Source organism: Carcharodon carcharias, chromosome 19, assembly GCF_017639515.1.
Source record: "Carcharodon carcharias isolate sCarCar2 chromosome 19, sCarCar2.pri, whole genome shotgun sequence".
NCBI lineage: Eukaryota > Metazoa > Chordata > Chondrichthyes > Lamniformes > Lamnidae > Carcharodon > Carcharodon carcharias.
In genome coordinates this window covers 4,644,962-4,664,321 of record NC_054485.1, presented here as the reverse complement: position 1 = coordinate 4,664,321, position 19,360 = coordinate 4,644,962, and the positions used below count along the sequence as shown (strand labels likewise).

General features: G+C 43.5%; 1 protein-coding gene across 6 annotated transcripts in view; it reads right to left on the bottom strand.

Moving 5' to 3' along the window:
- Window positions 1-415: 415 nt before the first annotated feature.
- LOC121291387 (tyrosine-protein kinase Fyn-like) overlaps window positions 416-19,360 on the bottom strand; it is a 313,003-nt gene continuing 294,058 nt past the window's right edge. For all 6 annotated transcript variants that reach the window (XM_041212480.1, XM_041212482.1, XM_041212481.1 and 3 more), the window contains 3 exons: window positions 7,447-7,600; window positions 4,312-4,443; window positions 416-2,374 (listed from right to left, as the gene is read on the bottom strand). In XM_041212480.1, coding sequence (XP_041068414.1) covers window positions 2,166-2,374; window positions 4,312-4,443; window positions 7,447-7,600 — 495 coding nt within the window. In that variant the 3' untranslated portion in view covers window positions 416-2,165. The remainder of the gene's footprint in view (window positions 2,375-4,311; window positions 4,444-7,446; window positions 7,601-19,360) is intronic.

The following is a 19,360-nucleotide window of genomic DNA, read 5'->3' as shown; positions in this document are numbered from 1 at the left end:
ATGGCTGACCATCTACCTCAACGCTACTTTCCTGCACTATCCCAATATCCCTTGATGTCATTAGTCTCCAGAAATCTATTGATATCCATCTTGAACTGCTCAATGATTGAGCTTCCACCGCCCTCTGGGGTAGAGAATTCCAAATGGTAATGAGACCCAGCCATGAAAATTGGACTGGCCTCTTGCTGGTGCCAGCAGACCGATTGTAGGCATACTCTGAAAATTAATCCCCTTCCCATCTAAGCTTCCATGTGAAGAATAGGCACTTTGGTGCAGCGCAGGAGTGGTGGAAGTGCAAGTGGAGCTGTATTCCTGTAAGAGTCAAAACTTTCAGCACAGGATAGATAAGTAAAGAAAAAAAATTGAAGTTAAAAAAAAAAATTGTCCACATTTTATCAGAGCCTGGTTACAAAGATTGATTGTAAAAGTAATTTTAATTCAATCATATTTTGTCGCAATTGAGTCACTTGTGAACACACCAAAGTAACAAATTTACATAATGCTCAACAAAAGCTGTACAATGCTCTTTTAGTAAGAAAATTCACTAAAGCAGTCTCTATTCTAAGACAGGTTAAGAAATAATGCCGGTTTCAGAGCAAGCAAAAAAATTAATCTCCAGTCACTTGCACAAGTAACGATGAGAAAATATTTATTGGATTTACAATCCAGATCATGTTAGGTAGGTGAAAAAAAATTAAATAATACACAATTAAACCTTTTGTAAAAAGAAATATTCCAGTTCCTTTTTACTCCAGAGGTTGCTCAAATTCGATGATTTGATTCTGAACCTGAAACTTCCTGATTATTCCAAACGAGTCATCACTGAAGAGGTTGGGAGACATATTCCAGTTCTCCAAATGATCTTTCTTCTCAGGATGGACTGAAGTTGGCCAGCCCGGTTGATGGGCTTGTCCCCATATTGTCCGTAACACAAGCCTTTCTCAGAAGGCAGTGGGTGTTGCACAGTACCAGCGTCGTCTCAATGTGGCACTTCATGAGAATTTTGCACAGGTGCTGATTGAAAGATTGTCAGCCTGCACCCAACCATTAGCTGCGACCATAATGGCAGCAGTGACCCCCCCCCCTTAACATCTTACGTGACATGATCAAGCCAGGCTGCTCCACAAACAGAAGGCAGGAGTTTTGAAGTGATCAACATGGAAGGACTATTGTAGTCCTCAGTCTTGACGTGATGTGTTTTCCCAGCCTGATGCGGTTCCTCCACATCACACCACCCCAATATTTCAGCTAGCCCAGTAAACCTTTATCTTCCCAGATGCTCATATATAAAGCTGCTATGCTGTTCACAAATAATGAGCACATTTATTATACCCAGTGACTCAAACTTAGTAGCATCACATTATCCTATACCTTGCCTTGTAAATTAATCCACTGAGTTCCTTCTTCATAACCATGATTTGAACTCATAAAACACTGGTACTAAATAGATTGTATTTACAGCCTAAGTACATATCATTCAGTGTCTAAACTAGACCATCTTTGCTGGCTTTGCACCACTGTATAAAATTAGGCATTTTAAATGCATTTCCTTGTCTGTAGGCCCTACAAAATTGTACAAATAACAGAATAAAATACTTCTGGAATATGGCAAATCAAATATAAAAGCTCAGTGAAATATTAATTAAGAAGAATTAGCCATTTTAGCATGGTCCTATGCAACCTTGTTAAATAAGCATCGCAGATCAGTTCTCTTATTACACAGTGTGATAGAGAGCAACATGCCAAGTAAATGGGTACAAACCACAGGCAATGGCTGTGCTCTGGGTTCTGTTTATAGACCCTGTCAAGTAGATCTAAAATTCAGTGTCTGGAGCTCAACATCACTAAATAACATCAGTACATTTCTGTCACATCCCCCTCCATACCCAACCCTACGGTGGAACCATATTGCAGTGTTCTGCGTTTAAAAATGAAAAATATTAACTGCGGCAAAGAAAGAAGCCACCATTAACCCAAAGCTAATTGGGTGTTCTGTTAATTGGAAGTGTGCTAATTGGTCTCATACTTGACGAGTTCCTTCAGGTTTTGGGCTGCAGTCACATTAGAGCTCAGGCTCTAGGTTCAGCGGCCTTAGAACAGGTTGACAATATGGTCAGAAATACAGCTTGTCATTGGCTAAGGAATGTTCTAACAGCCAGGGGGATCTACAAGTTTTCCCCAGGCTGGTACTGGGGTTCTGTTGCTGTGAAGTAGTCCTCTAGGAAGGACTGTAAGTATTCAAAGGTTGGCCTTTCTTCTGGATCTTTCTTCCAGCATTGGATCATAAGGTCATGAAGGGAAGCCGGGCAGGCGTTTGGACATGGCATTCGATAACCTCGTTCCACCTGCTCCAGTACTTCACGATTGTTCATTCCTGACAGAGACAAGCAGACAATCAAGTTAATAGCTGGTCCTTTGTGACTTACTCTCTAATAAGTGTGCCGTAGCTTGGTTGGTAGCATTCTTGCCTCTGAGTTATAAGGTTGTGGGTTCAAATCCCACTCCAGGACTTGAGCACAACAATCAAGGCTGATACTCCAATGCAATACCGAGAGATTATTGCAATGGTGTAAGCGCTGTCTTTTCATCAGGGCCCTGCTTGCCCTCTCAGGTGGACATAAAAGATCCCAAAGCATTATTTGGAAGACAAAATGGTCAATATTTATTCTCCAATCAACATCACAAAAAAGATTATCTGCTTATTGTCACATTGCTGTTAATGGGAGTTTGCTGAATGCAAATTGGCTGCTGCATTTTCTACATTACAACAATGACAACACTTCAAAAGTACTTCACTGGTGTTAAGGTGCTTAGGGACGGCCTGTGATTGTGAAAGGCGCTATATAAATGCAAGAGTTTCTTTCTTTCACATCCAAGAATCTAACATAAATGCACATGACTTTTTCCTCTCTGTTCAAAAGAGAAACCAACAAAAAATGTCTCTCTTAACACAGTCCATGTTATTGTACAGGTTTGCAACAACTCCCAAAGAAAACAATACACATCAGGTCAGCTATATCTCTGTAATTAATGATTTGAGAGGGTTCAATTTCAGTGTTAATTCCCAACTCATTATTGAGGGCCTCAATTTCAAACACTGAATTCATAAGTACAAAAGGTGCTTTGGGATAAAGGAAAGAGGGGCAGCCTTTAAAAGCTCCTGATCTCAGTTGTGCCATTATGAAACTGTGAAGGGGAGAATGGGAAAAACCACACAATCTCACTCATGTTGACAAAGGCTGGCATAACAGCTCACCCCGAAGAAGCTCACAGCATTCACAGAATCAGAGAATGGTTACAGCACAGAAGGAGACCATTTGGCCCATCATATCCATGCCAGCTCTCTGCAAGATCAACTCAGCTAGTCCCCCTCCCTGCCCTTTCCCCTTAACCCTGCAATTTTTGCTCTTCAAGTGTTTATCCAATTCACTTTGAAAGCCTGATTGTATTTGCCTCCACCAGACTCTCAGGTCATAATATCCTAACCATGTGATGTATAAAAAAGTTTGCCTCATGTGGTCATTGGTTCTTTTGCCAATCGCCTTAAATCAGTGTTCTCTGGTTCTCGATCTTTCTACCTGTGGATAGGGAAAAATTTCTCCCTATCCCCTCTGTCTAGACCCTTCATGGTTTTGAGCACTTCTGTCAAATCTCCTCTCAAACCTCTCTTCTCTAAAGAGAGCAACCCCAGCTTCTCCAATCTATCCACATAACTGTAGTCCCTCAACCCTGGAACCATCCTTGTAAATCTCCCTGAAGTTTTCACATTCTTTTTAAAATCCGGTGCCCAGAATTGAACACAATACTCCAGTGGAGCTTGAAGCAGTGTTTTCCAACGGTTGACTGTAACATCCTTGCTTTTGTAGTCCACGCCTCTGTTTTTAAAGCCCAGCTTCCTGAACGCCATTTTAACCACTTTCTCAACCTGTCTTGCAACCTTCAATAATTTGTGCACATATCCGTTACTGATAAAGGATCATCACCAACCTGAAACATTAACTCCATTTCTCTCCACAAATGCTGCCTGAGCTGCTGAGTGTTTCCAGCATTTTCTATTTTTAGGTGTTCAAAGGTAGGAGGGGCTGGACTCCAGTTGCTTTCGGCTGGCTGTATATTCTTTGTTCAAGGAGCTCGAACACTATAACTCAGATTTAGGCTGTGCGATAATCATTGTACAAACACTGGTACTTTGTTTAAAACAAGGGACAGAGGGATTTGGTATGAATACATCTGAATAATAATACTGTGCTGTGCAATTTTTAGAACTACAGAACCAGATGGTTATTGCTTGATGTATACCATCATTCTTACCTGGGTAAGGAACTCTCCCCTTGGTAACCAGCTCGGTCAAGAGGATACCAAACGACCACACGTCAGACTTGATTGTAAACTTTCCATAAAGAGCAGCTTCAGGTGCTGTCCATTTTATTGGAAATTTGGCACCTGAAATGAAGGGAAAGGTGGTACTCATATTTACTTAACCTTTAAATTGTTTCCGAATCCAAAAAGCAATGAGCTTCCTGTGACAAAAGTGAAGTACTTTGGTCCCAGAGACAGACCATGCATAGAGAAAAACTGAAGGGAAATTTAGCATGGGATTGGCCTCTTTATTTCTGCCATGCGACACAAGTCTTCTCTTGTAGAAACAGGAAGACGCCAGGACTGTCACTGATCTCATCTCCTCGGGAGATCTTCCCTCCACAGCTTCCAACCTCATAGTCTCTCAACCCCGCTTCTACCTCCTTCCCAAAATCCTCAAACAGGACTGTAGCGGTAGACTGATCATGTCAGCCTGTTCCTGCCCCACGGAACTCATTTCTTTCTATCTTGACTCCTTTCTCTCTCTGCTTGTCCAGATTCTTCCCATCTACATCTGCCATTCCTCTGATGCCCTACGTTAAATCAACAATTTCCAGTTCCCTGGCCCTAACCGCCTCCTCTTCACCATGGACGTCCAATCCCTCTACACCTCCATCCCCCGCCAGGATGGTCTAAGGGGTCTTCGCTTCTTCCTTGAACAAAGGCCCGAACAATCCTCATCCACCACTACTCTCCTCCATCTGACTGAACTTGTTCTCTCATTGAACAATTTCTCCTTCAACTTGTCTTAGTTCCCCCACATAAAAGGTGTGGCTGTGGGCCCCAGTTAAGCTTGTCTCTTTATGGGGCATGTGGAATACTCCTTGTTCCAATCCTACTCAGGCCCCCTCCCACAACTCTTTTTTTCAATGCATCGATGACTGTTTCAGTGCTGCTTCATGCTCTCGTCTGGATCTGGAAAAATTTATCAATTTTGTTTCCAATTTCCACCCGTCCATCACCGTCATATGGTCCATCTCCGGTACTTCCCTCCCCTTCCTTGACCTCTCTGTCTCAATTTCTGGTGACTGTCCATCAATATTCATTACAATCCTACCGACTCCCACAGCTACCATGACTACAGCTCCTCACACCCCGTTTCCTGTAAGGACTCCATCCCATTCTTTCAGTTCCTTCGCCTCCGTCACACCTGTTCCAATTATGCCATTTTCCAAAATGGCTTTTCTCACCTGTCTTCCTTCTTCCGAGCTTTCCCACCCACGGTGTTTGACAGGGCCCTCAACTGTGTCCGACCCATCTCCTGTGCCCCTGCCCTCACACCTCCTCTCACTCCCAGAGCCATAATAGGGTCCCCCTTGTCCTCACTTTTCATCCCACCAGACTCCACATTCAAAGGATCAGCCTCTGCCATTTCCGCCAAATCCAGCATGATGCCACCACCAAACACGTCTTTCCCTCACCCTCCCTGTTGGCATTCCGTAGGGACCGTCCCCTCCGGGATACCCTGGTCCACTCCTCCATCACCCCCTACACCTCATCCCCCTCCCACAGCACCTTCCCATGCAACCGCAGAAGGTGCAACACCTGCCCTTTTACCTCCTCCCTCCTCACCGTCCAAGGGCCCAAACACTCCTTTCAAGTGAAGCAGCATTTCACTTGCACCTCCTTCAGTTTAGTCTACTGCATTCGTTGCTCCCAATGCGGTTTCCTCTACATTGGAGAGACCAAACGCAGACTGGGTGACCGCTTTGCGGAACACCTTCGGTCTGTCCACTTGTCATTTCAACACACCACCCTGCTCTCATGCCCACATGTCCGTCCTTGGCCTGCTGCATTGTTCCAGTGAAGCTCAACGCAAACTGGAGGAACAGCACCTCCTCTTCCGACTAGGCACTTTACAGCCTTCCTGACTTAACATTGAGTTCAACATCTTCAAACCATGAACTCTCTCCTTCATCTTCATCCCTCTTTTACCCCTTCTTTTAAAATTCATTTTTCAATTCACATATTTATTTTTATTTTTATTCATTTATTCATTGTTTATCCCCTGTTTTTATCCCATTTTCAATCCTTTTTTCCCACCACCGTCCCCTCCCCTCACCCCACCTCCACAAGGGCCAATGATTTACATCCTTCCTCAAATAAGGAGACCAAAACTGCTCACAATATTCGAGATGTGGTCTCACCAATGCCCTGTATAACTGAAGCATGACGTCCTTACTTTTATATTCAATTCCTCTCATAATAAAGGATAGCATTCCATTAGCCTTCTCACGCTCACATGAATCTAACTTATATGATATGGGTCCCTAGCTGTCCGTGATTTAAATATAGATAAACATGGAATTAAAGATTGGAAACAGATTTTTTTGAGTTGTAGCAAGTTTTTATAGATTTGAGTTACCGTTTCTATATTATGCTATGTACTTGGCTTATTTCATGTCATATAACCACTCATTTTGCTGGAGTACAACGTTCTTTGCCCACGGTGATTGGCTCTAGTTGACCAGAATCTGGGCCAACAAGATTCTTTATTCCTCGCAATACACACTGCTCAGGGTGACAGGTCTCAGGGAAAAAAATATAAGGGACACTTTGGCATGGGGTTGGCTGGCCAGCCCTTGGGAATAGGGAAGGGGCAGGCTTCTGGCAAAACTGGTAGCAGGGCTGGGGAGGGGGCTGTCAATATTCTGGGGCTGGGATGTTGGTAGCAGAGCACGCTGCATGTGCATGTGAGACACTAATCTGAAGTTTGTGAAAAACTCATCACAGCAGCAAACACCCTGGGACATGGGACAGCCATTTGAAATATACTCAAATGCAGGTCGGCTGCCAGCTGAGGGATGATAATGTTGTGGCTCCAGCCCCCCTACCCGCTCTTATGGTCACCAGCAATGCCCCCACCCCTCCAATCCCCCACCCTCACCATCCCACAGTCAAAGTGTTTCCCCAGTTTAGTTTATAAGAGTTGGTCACCTTGCTATTCTTTTGATAGGAATATGGACATTCAATGGAATGCTCAAAAGGGTCAGGTATATGTCACTATAAAGCAATTGATGCAAATATACATAAAACATCATAAAATTCCAGTATATCTACAGCTGGAGAACCACTGGAACATTGTACCTTGTCGTGCTGTGTATTCATTGTCTTCAATAAGTCTTGCCAGCCCGAAATCTGCTATCTTGCACACAAGGTTTTCTCCTACAAGTATATTAGCAGCTCTTAAATCTCTGTGGATGTAATTCATTCGCTCAATATAAGCCATTCCTGCTGCAATCTATATGAAATGAGAGAAGAACCACAGCAATTCATTAAAGAGATAGCATTTAGTGCAGCACCACTTACACCTTTAAGGAACAAATAAATCAAAATGATAACTGGAGGTGGATTGAAAGGTCAGTTACTATTGTAATAATTTTGTAACTGAATGAACAGTACAGTTGGAGCTGACACTGCCCACACTCCACTCTGGTTTTCAGATTGAAACTTGAGCGAAGTAGTGTGGCGTGTTAAGTGTGACCAGCCTCTTTTGCCTTTTGGGGGAGGTGGGAGTGATGGTTTTGAAAAATCATGCACGTCACCTTTTAAACTCACCCCAGCACCATCTACCCACCCCCTGTCACCCAACAACTTCCCCCCCATCACCACACACCCACCTAATATCACCATTCTTCTCCCGTCTGTCACCCTTGAACATTCCCTCCCATTACCCTGGACCCTATCACAGTCCACATCCACATGCCTTTCCTCCCTTCAGAGCCGACATCCGTTACCATCCCCATGCCCGCCCTGACCCTGCTCCCTCCTGTTCTCCCAGCCACCTGTCTAGTCCCGCTCTGGGACCATTCCGATGAGACCTTCACCTACCAGACTCTCACCCTAAACCTACCATCTTACTGCATCCCACTCCATCTTCTGACTGTGACTGCTCCCTCCTATTACCAGTACCCTGAGCTCTCCCTCCAGGACTCCGTTGTCGACACCACTGAGCCCACCCTCCAAGACACTCTACCCCATTTTCATGAAGCTATTGATGTATACAATATCATTGGAAATTTTTCTTTTAAAATAGAAATTTAGCCTATGGGTGTGTCTTAATTGGATTAAAACCAGCTAGTCTGGGTGCTTAGATGTGTACTAGTTTTGAGATGTAAGAGAGGTAGAGTGTAATTGCATTTTTTAAAATAGAGTATTCAAGAAGTGGAGTGAACTCTGTCACCTAGCTAAGTGAGACCAAGCAATATGTTTACATTACTAATAAAACTGGTACTACGAAAGGGATTTTATTGTTAGAAGTGGTGGAGTTCAAAAAGGCTGGTGATACAATGAGAATTTAAATTCAATGAGATTTTCTGGATATAACTTATAGTAGTTTTGTGTGTGCAGGGCAGAGGCAATTAAGATCAAAGTAGCTGTAAGCCTCCAGTTGTCTCTGGGGGAACCAAAGTGAAAAGAACCTCATTTTTAAGTCGTAAGGTGAAAATGCTTTGCCTGAAATATAAGCTGGTTTAAGGTGTGTGTGTGGGGAGAGTAAACACCTTGTCAAACACCAGGAGGGAAATGGAAAGCAAGGAAGGTGAGCAGGGCAAAAGAGAGATACGGAAATCTTGTCGCAGAGAGGAACAGAACTTCTTCAAGGAGGTAGGCATTTCTTGAAGAGCAGTGGCAGTCAATTAAACACAGAGATAAAAACAAAAAAACTGCAGATGCTGGAAATCCAAAACAAAAACAAAAACAGAATTACCTGGAAAAACTCAGCAGGTCTGGCAGCATCGGCGGAGAAGAAAAGAGTTGACGTTTCGAGTCCTCATGACCCTTCGACAGAACTTGAGTTCGAGTCCAAGAAAGAGTTGAAATATAAGCTGGTTTAAGGTGTGTGTGTGGGGGGAGTAAACACCTTGTCAAACACCAGGAGGGAAATGGAAAGCAAGGAAGGTGAGCAGGGCAAAAGAGAGATACGGAAATCTTGTCGCAGAGAGGAACAGAACTTCTTCAAGGAGGTAGGCATTTCTTGAAGAGCAGTCCTCCTTGAAGAAGTTCTGTTCCTCTCTGCGACAAGATTTCCGTATCTCTCTTTTGCCCTGCTCACCTTCCTTGCTTTCCATTTCCCTCCTGGTGTTTGACAAGGTGTTTACTCCCCCCACACACACACCTTAAACCAGCTTATATTTCAAATCTTTCTTGGACTCGAACTCAAGTTCTGTCGAAGGGTCATGAGGACTCGAAACGTCAACTCTTTTCTTCTCCGCCGATGCTGCCAGACCTGCTGAGTTTTTCCAGGTAATTCTGTTTTTGTTTTTGTTTTGGATTTCCAGCATCCGCAGTTTTTTTTGTTTTTATTGATTTATGCTTTGCCTGGTGCTTGGTTAAGTCTATGTGTTACTGTTGTCTTAATGAAGATTAGTTTGGGAATTTGTTAAAAGTTATGATAGTAGTAATTTGTAGCCATGTGTATACATTTAACTTGTGTAAATTAATAAAAAGTTTCATTTAGTTTAATATAAAACCTCTTGAGAACTGGGGGTCTGTTCCTGAATTTGGAACTGTATCTCAAACATAACACTTAAAAATATAGGTTATGACAGTTGTTTAAAGCTTCCCTCTGGGATTTTTAAATAACTCAGCTTTACAAACTGCTGGGTCATAACAGCCGTCCCCCGGACACTCCCCCGTAAGCCTGTCCAACCTTCGCTCCACCCTACCCGACTCCCACCCCCACCCCTCGCCCCAAGCCTTCACCTGCCCTCCCGGTCCAGCCTCGGCGCAGCGTTTGCTAACAGCACTCGAGTGAAGTTACGCGAGGTCCACAAGGGGGAAGCAGCAACTGCTGACCTCAAAGCCATGGGAAGGGTGAAGCCTGCCAGGTGCACGCTGCTTATAGACAGCCATAAAACTGAACATTCTAAACTCTCGCTGGCAGGGAGCTTAATTTGGAGGACAAACATAATTCCAGAGAGGTGACCTTATAATGAACATGCCTGTGATGCTAATGCATGCAAATGAGGTTCCCAACATTGTTTGCTCTACCTGCCTCTAACTTGCCTTGAAAGCCGGGAGAACCAAATTCCAACTGTTTATCCACCACTGGGAAACAGACTTTATGGCTCCTGCCATGATTCCCGCTGTGGCAGGACTGGAAAATTCCACCCTACGTCTATTTCATTTTTCTAATGTGCGTCTAAGGCATTCAAAAAATCCAGGGTGAAAATATTTACCAAACTTCTTCCATTCACTGTTTCAGTCACTTCCTCAGGTTAGCAACATGGCTTCTGTGCTGAATATTCCTACATAACTGCAGTAATTTGCAAGTGTTCCTTTATGACATCTTGCATTCTATCTCTAATACAATTACCGTCAATAGCTGGTAGGTCTCAGCATCCAAATTCATCCACAAAAGGGGAACAATTGGTCCTAGTTCCAATCCGTTTAAAACATTAATTGAAAGTGTTCACTGACATGTTCAGTTCCCATTAAGGTTTAAAGCAGGTTGTCCCATTGTATCACCAGTGGCCGACAAAGCCCCTCTATGTGGCCCCCAGAGCTGCTGCTCATAATAGCAGTTAGACAGTTAAGTAAAATTCAAGATTTTGCAGGGGGCTGCTCCTTCAATCACAGGCCATTCTTTTCCCATGTTTGCAGCTGATAGGCCCACTAGTGGGTCTATCAGCAGCAAAAGGAGAGAAACTGTCTCTGATTTGAGAAGCAGTGAACCCCAGTGACGGGAAGTGTGCTAAGGGCTGCTGGGCCCGGGAAGAGAAGGTGCGGGGAGGGTGGTGGGGGGAGGAAGAGCAGCCGACCCGGGGAGAGCTAGATGCCATGGGGCCGTGGTGTGTGTGTATGTGTGTGTATGTGTGTGTGTGTGTGTGTGTGTGTGAGTGAGTGTGAGTGAGAGAGAGGGAGAGAGTTTGTGAGTGAGAGAGAAAGAGTGCATTGTGTGAGTGTGAATGTGTGAGTGTGAGTGTCAGCATGTGAGTATTTAAAACAGTGAGAGGAGAGCCGGGATTTCGACAGTTTAAAACAGCGAGAGGAGAGCCGGGATTTCTACAGTTTAAAACAGCGAGAGGAGAGCCGGGATTTCTACAGTTTCAAACAGCGAGAGGAGAGCCGGGATTTCTACAGTTTAAAACAGTGAGAGGACAGCCGGATTTCTACAGTTTAAAACAGCGAGAGGAGAGCTGGGATTTCTACAGTTTAAAACAGTGAGAGGAGAGCCAGGATTTCCACAGTTTAAAACAGTGAGGGGGAGCCAGGATTTTCACAGTTTAAAACAGCGAGAGGAGAGCTGGTATTTCTACAGTTTAAAACAGTGAGAGGAGAGCCGGGATTTCCACAGTTTAAAACAGTGAGAGGAGAGCAGGGATTTCTACAGTTTAAAACAGTGAGAGGAGAGCTGGGATTTCTACAGTTTAAAACAGCGAGAGGAGAGCTGGGATTTCTACAGTTTAAAACAGTGAGAGGAGAGCTGGGATTTTTACAGTTTAAAACAGTGAGAGGAGAGCCGGGATTTTTACAGTTTAAAACAGTGAGGGGGAGCCAGGATTTTCACAGTTTAAAACAGTGAGAGGGGAGCCGGGATTTCTACAGTTTAAAACAGTGAGGGGAGAGCCAGGATTTTCACAGTTTAAAACAGTGAGAGGAGAGCCGGGATTTTTACAGTTTAAAACAGTGAGGGGAGAGCTGGGATTTTCACAGTTTTAAACAGTGAGGGGAGAGCTGGGATTTTCACAGTTTTAAACAGTTAGAGGAGAGCTGGGATTTTCACAGTTTTAAACAGCGAGAGGAGAGCCGGGATTTTCACAGTTTTAAACAGTGAGAAGAGAGCTGGGATTTTCACAGTTTTAAACAGTGAGAGGAGAGCTGGGATTTTAATAATTTAAAACAGCGAGAGGAGAACTGGGATTTTTATAGTTTAAAACAGCGAGAGGAGAGCTGGGATTTTCATAGTTTAAAACAGCGAGAGGAGAGCTGGGATTTTCACAGTTTAAAACAGTGAGAGGAGAGCTGAGATTCCTACAGTTTAAAACAGCGAGAGGAGAGCCGGGATTTTCACAGTTTAAAACAGTGAGAGGAGAGCCGGGATTTCCACAGTTTAAAACAGTGAGAGGAGAGCAGGGATTTCTACAGTTTAAAACAGTGAGAGGGGAGCTGGGATTTTCACAGTTTAAAACAGCGAGAGGAGAGCTGGGATTTCTACAGTTTAAAACAGTGAGAGGAGAGCTGGGATTTTCACAGTTTAAAACAGTGAGAGGAGAGCCGGGATTTTTACAGTTTAAAACAGTGAGGGGGAGCCAGGATTTTCACAGTTTAAAACAGTGAGAGGGGAGCCGGGATTTCTACAGTTTAAAACAGCGAGAGGAGAGCTGGGATTTCTACAGTTTAAAACAGTGAGAGGAGAGCTGGGATTTTCACAGTTTAAAACAGTGAGAGGAGAGCCGGGATTTTTACAGTTTAAAACAGTGAGGGGGAGCCAGGATTTTCACAGTTTAAAACAGTGAGAGGGGAGCCGGGATTTCTACAGTTTAAAACAGTGAGAGGAGAGCCGGGATTTCTACAGTTTAAAACAGTGAGGGGAGAGCCAGGATTTTCACAGTTTAAAACAGTGAGAGGAGAGCAGGGATTTCTACAGTTTGAAACAGTGAGAGGAGAGCTGGGATTTTCACAGTTTTAAACAGTGAGGGGAGAGCTGGGATTTTCACAGTTTTTAAACAGTGAGGGGAGAGCTGGGATTTTCACAGTTTTAAACAGCGAGAGGAGAGCCGGGATTTTCACAGTTTTAAACAGTGAGAAGAGAGCTGGGATTTTCACAGTTTTAAACAGTGAGAGGAGAGCTGGGATTTTAATAATTTAAAACAGCGAGAGGAGAGCTGGGATTTTTATAGTTTAAAACAGTGAGAGGAGAGCTGAGATTCCTACAGTTTAAAACAGCGAGAGGAGAGTCGGGATTTTCACAGTTTAAAACAGTGAGGGGAGAGCCGGGATTTTCACAGTTTTAAACAGCGAGAGGAGAACCGGGATTTTCACAGTTTTAAACATGGAGAAGAGAGCTGGGATTTTCACAGTTTTAAACAGTGAGGGGAGAGCTGGGATTTTCATAATTTAAAACAGCGAGAGGAGAGCTGGGATTTTCACAGTTTAAAACAGTGAGGGGAGAGCCGGGATTTTCACAGTTTTAAACAGCGAGAGGAGAGCTGGGATTTTCACAGTTTTAAACAGTGAGAGGAGAGCTGGGATTTTCACAGTTTAAAACAGCGAGAGGAGAGCTGGGATTTTCACAGTTTAAAACAGCGAGAGGAGAGCTGGGATTTTCACAGTTTAAAACAGCGAGAGGAGAGCTGGGATTTTCACAGTTTAAAACAGCGAGAGGAGAGCTGGGATTTTCACAGTTTAAAACAGCGAGAGGAGAGCTGGGATTTTCACAGTTTTAAACAGCGAGAGGAGAGCCAGGAGCACACGGAGAGTGGAGCTGTGTAAAAAGCACAGTGGGTGGGAGATAAAAACCGGTGACAGAGAGGGAGGCCCAGCACATGGAGAGGGGTCCTGCGTGAGGAGGGCAGCAGCGGCGGGATATAAAAACTAGTAGCAAGGAGCCCCTTCAGCTTGTTTCTAACTGTCAGAGCCAAAGTGTGAAGTCACAGGCACACAGGTAGGTGATTGGTGGGTATCTCTTCCAAGTCTCTTTTGATTGGCCAGTGGTTTAAACCAGGAGACTTTATTACAGTTGAAGAGTACAGTTAAGAAATTCACTTTTCACCCAAATTAATTAATTAAATAAAATAGGGATGGGTGGGCTGGTCATGTGTTGCAGCTGTAGTATGTGGGGGCTGGTGGATGCCGGTGTGATCCACAGTGACCACATCTGCAGCAAGTGTTGGCTGCTCAAGGACCTTCGGCTCAGAGTTGATGAGCTGGAGTCTGAGCTGCGGACACTGCGACACATCAGGGAGGGGGAGAGTTACTGGACACTGTGTTTCAGGAGACAATCACACCCCTTAGATTAATTACATCAAATTTGGTCTGTGGTCAGGGACAGGAGGATGTGACTGTGAGTGAGGCAGGTAAGGGGATCCAAACTTAGCTTTGGAGGAGCCTCAGCCGATGCCCTTGTCCAATAGGTATGAGGTTCTTGCTCCCATTGTGGATGAGGGCACAGACTGCAGGGAGGATTAACAAACTGACCACAGCACCGTTGTACAGAGCGCCATTCAAGTGGGGGCAGAAAAGAGAAATGTAGTAGTAATAGGGGATAGCATAGTTAGGGGAATAGACACTGTTCTCTGCAACAAAGACAGAGAATGCGGAAGGCTGTGTTGTCTACCTGGTGCCAAGGTTAAGGACATCCCTTCTGAGCTGGAGTGGAACTTGGAATGGGAGGGGAAGGATCCAGTTGTCGCAGTTCCACGTAGGTACCAATGACATAGGCAGGACTAGGAAAGAGGTTCTGCTGAGGGACTACGAGCAGCTCAGGGCAAAATTAAAAAGCAGAACCACAAAGGTAATAATCTCCGCATTACTACCAGAGCCACGTGCAAATTGGCGTAGGGTAAATAAGATTAGAAAGGTAAATATGTGGCTCAAAGATTGGTGTGGGAGAAATGGCTTCCGACTCATGCGTCACTAGCACCAGTACTGGGGCAGGAGAGAGCGGTTCCATTGGGATGGACTTTATTTGAACCATGCTGGGACCAGTGTCCTGGCGACTGGGGTTGTAGATAGGATTTTAAACTAATTAGTGGGGGGAGGATTTAATTGTAGGGAAGTTTAAAAAAACAAAAATAAATGAAAGAGCAGAGGTGCAGTGTAATGAAGAGGCAAACGATAATCAAAGTGCGAAGGGAAGGGGCAGAAAATATCAGCAGAAGAGTGCAGCAGAAATTAGACCCAGAATGAGTAATAATGGTGAAAAGTTGAAGCTCAAGGCTCTTTATCTGAATACACACAGCATTTATAACAAGATAGAAGAGTTGATGGCACAAATAGAAATAAATGGATATGACTTGATAGCTATTACAGAGACGTGGTTGCAGCGTGACCAAGACTGAGAACTCAATATTCGAGGGTGTTCAATGTTCCAGAAAAATATTCATAAAGGAAAAGGAGGTGGGGTAGCTTTGTTAATAAAGGAAGGTATCAGTGTGGTGAAGAGTGGTGATATAGGTACAATAGATCGTGATGTGGAATCAGTATGGGTGGGAATAAAGAATAACAAGGGGAAGAATGAGTGGGAGTTGTCTATAGGCCCCCAAAGAGTTGCCTCACTGTAGGACAAGGTATAAATCCAGAACTAATGGAGGCATTTAAGAAGGATGCTACAGTTGTCACGGGTGATTTTAATCTGAATATTGACTGGGCTAGTCAGATTGGCAGGGGTAAAAAGGAAAACGAATTTGTAGAGTGCATCAGGGATTGTTTCTCAGATCAATACATTGCAGAACCCATCTGGGAACAGGCTATTTTAAATCTAGTAATGTGTAATAAAGTAGGATTAATAAGAGATCTTGTAGTTAAGGATCCTCTAGGGGGCAGCGATCACAACATGGTAGAATTTCAAATTCAGTTTGAGGGCGAGCAACTCGGGTCTCAAACCAGTGTCCTCAACTGAAATAAGGGCAATTACAGAGGTATAAAGAAAGAGTTGTCTGAAGTGGGCTGGGAAAATAAACTAAAGGGAAGGTCAGTGGATAATCAGTGGCAGACATTTAAGCAGATATTTCATAACACTCAGGAAAATTTATCCCTGTCATAAAGAAGGACTCGATGAGAAGGATGAACCACCCGTAGTTAACAAAGGTGGTCAAGGAGAGTGTCCAATCAAAAACTAAGACATAAAAAGCGGCAAAAATTAATGGCAGGCCAGAGAATTTGGAAATTTTTAGGAACCAGCAGTGGATGACTAAAAGGCTAATAAAGAGGGAGAAAATTGATGATGAAAGTAAATTGGCAAGAAATATAAAAACAAACAGCAAGAACTTCTACGGTTATACAAAAAGAGAGTGGCTGAAGTGAGTGTGGGACCATTGGAGGATGTGACTGGGGAATTGGTAACAGGGAACAGGGAAATGGCAGACAATTTAAACCAATATTTTGCATCGGTCTTCATACAGAGGACTCCATAAACATTCCAAAAGATATCAGATAAGCAAGGAGCTAATGGGAGGAAAGATCTTGTAACAGCCTCTATCATGAGAGACAAATTATTTGACAAACTAATGGAACTAAAGGCAGACAAATCACCAGGACCTGATGGCCTGCATCAAAGGTTTTAAAGGAAGTGGCTACAGAGACAGTGGAGGCATCGCCAAAATATTCCAGAACTCTCTGGATTCCGGGAGGGTTCCAGCAGATTGGAAAACTGCTGATGTGATGCCCCGTTCAAGAAGGGAGGGAGCCAAAAAGCAGGAAACTATAGGCCAGTCAGCCTAACGTCTGTCATTGGCAAAATGCTACAGTCCATTATTAATAAAGAAATAGCAGGACATTTAGAAAAGATTAACACAATCAAACTGAGTCAACATGGTTTTGTGAAAGGAAAATCATGTTTGACAAATTTGCTAGATGTTCTTTGAGGATATAACAAGCAGAATTGATAAAGGGGAACTGGTAGATGTAGTGTATTTAGATTTCCAGAAAGCATAAATAAGGTGCCACATAAAAGGTTATTGCACAAGATAGGAGCTCATGGTATCAGGGGTAACGTATTAGCATGGATTGAGGATTGGTTAACACACAGAAGACAGAGAGTCAGGCTTAATGGGTCTTTTTCAGGTTGGAAAGATGTAACTAGTGGAGTGCCACAAGAATCAGTCCTAGGACCTCAATTGTTTTCTTTCTATATTAATGACTTGGAGGAGGGGCCAGAGTGTAATGTATCTAAATTTACTGATGATACAAAAATAGGTGGGAGGACATGTTGTGATAAGGATATAAAGAATCTGCAAGGGGATATTGACAGGTTGAGTGAGTGGACAAAACTTGGCAGATGGAGTTTAATGCAGGAAAGTGTGAGGTCATGCACTTCGGTAAGAAAAATCAAAAGGCAGACAATTATTTAAATGGAGAGAGACTCCAAAAAAGTGCAGCATAGAGGGATCTGGGTGTTCTTGCGCATGAAACACAAAACATTAGCATGCAGGTTGCAGCAAGTAATTAAGAAGGCAAATGGAATTTTGGCCTGTATTGCTAAGGGGTTGGAGTTTAAAAATAGGGAAGTCTTGTTACAACTGTACAGGGCGTTGGTGAGGCGGCACCTGGAGTACTGTGCACAGTTTTGGTCCCAGCATTTAGGAAAAGATATATTGGCATTGGAGGCAATTCAAAAGAGATTCACTAGCCTGATTCCTGGGATGAAGGGGTTGACTTATCAAGAACTGTTAAAGAGGTTAGGCCTCTATTCATTAGAGTTTAGAAGAATGAGGGGTGATCTTGTGGAAATGTATAAGATTCTGAGGGTGCTTGGCAGGGTAGATGTTGAGAAGATGTTTCCACTAGTGGGGACATAGTTACAGAATAAGGTGACACTCATTTATAAATGAGAGGTGAAGGAATTTCTTCTCTCAGGTGGTAGTGAATGTCTTGAATTCTCTACCCCAGAGAGTTGTGGAGGCTAGATCACGGAAAGTATTTAAAGAGGAGGTAGATAGATTTTTAAAGTATTGGGGAGTTGAGGGCTATGAGGAGCTGGCACGAAAGAGGAGTTGAGGCCTGGGGCAGATCAGCCATGATCTTATTGAATGGCAAGGCAGGCTTGAGGGGCCGAATGGCCTACTCCTGCTCCTATTTTTTATGTGTGTCTGTGTGTGTGTGTATGAGTGTGTGTGCGAGAGAGGGGAAAAGAGTGTGTGCAAGTGTGTGTGTGTGCGCGTGTGTGTGAGAGAGAGAGAGGGAGGAAGAGTGTGTGTGTGTGAAAGAGGGAGCAAGTGTGTGTGTGTTGAAAGTGTGTGTGTGTGTGTAAGAGAGAAGGAGAGAGTATGTATGAATGTGTGTGTGAGAGAGAGGGAGAGAGTGTGTGTGCTTGTTTGTGTGAAAGAGAGGGAGAGAGTGAGAGTGCATTAAAGAGAGGGAGAGAGTGAGTTGTGTGAGAGGGAGAGAGTGTGTGCTTGTGAGGGAGAGAAGATGTGTGTGGGGTGGGGGAGAGTGAGTGTGTGTGTGTGTGTGCGCAAGAGAGAGAGAGAGAGCTTGGCTCACTCCCAATTTCATGATTCTCAGTCACCCTCAACCCCACACACTAACACGAAACTCTCACCTACTCTCGCAGTGAGTGAATAAACGTCCTGAAACTGGAGGCAGAATTGTTCCAGATTTGCACTGTGTGGTAGCAGGGGGGAAAAAGGACCTTCTACCTGCTGGGCGCAATGACGGGCTTTCACGCCATATTGTCCCAGTGTCATGAAGAGACACTGAAGTCTATAATGTTATTGGAAATTATTTTTAAATTGGAATTGCCATAGGGTCCGTGTCTATGTGTGTGAATGTTTGTGGTTTAATTGGATTAAAGCCAGCTGGTCTGGGTGCAATGATGCAGTTTGAGATGTTAATTAAATAAATGTAAGGAGGGGAAGATAAAGTGTAAATTTGCATTTGTTGAATAAGCCATTCAAAAGGATGGGTAAAATCTTGCATCTAGCTGGAAAATGCCAAGCAATGTGTTTTATTATATTACTAATAACATTGTTGGAATGAAAGGATTATTGTTAGGAGGGGTAAAATTAAAAAACCTAGTAATACAATGAAAAAATTACATTCAAAGGAAAAGCTAGGTATAAACAGAAGGGAGTTTGTGTGTGTAAGGTAGAGGCATTTAAAATTTAACCAGTTGTAAGAAACAAATTGAAAGGAACCTCGTTTGGTATTCATAAGGTCAAATGTGCTTTGCCTGGTGTCTGTTTAAAGTCCATGGTTTACTGCTGTCTTGGTGAAGATTTACCTGGGGGTGATTTATTTGGGGATTTGCTTAAAAGTTATTATGGTAGTAATTTGTAGACATGTGTATGTGTTTAATTTGTTGTTAAATTAATAAACGTTTAATTTAGTTTTATATAAA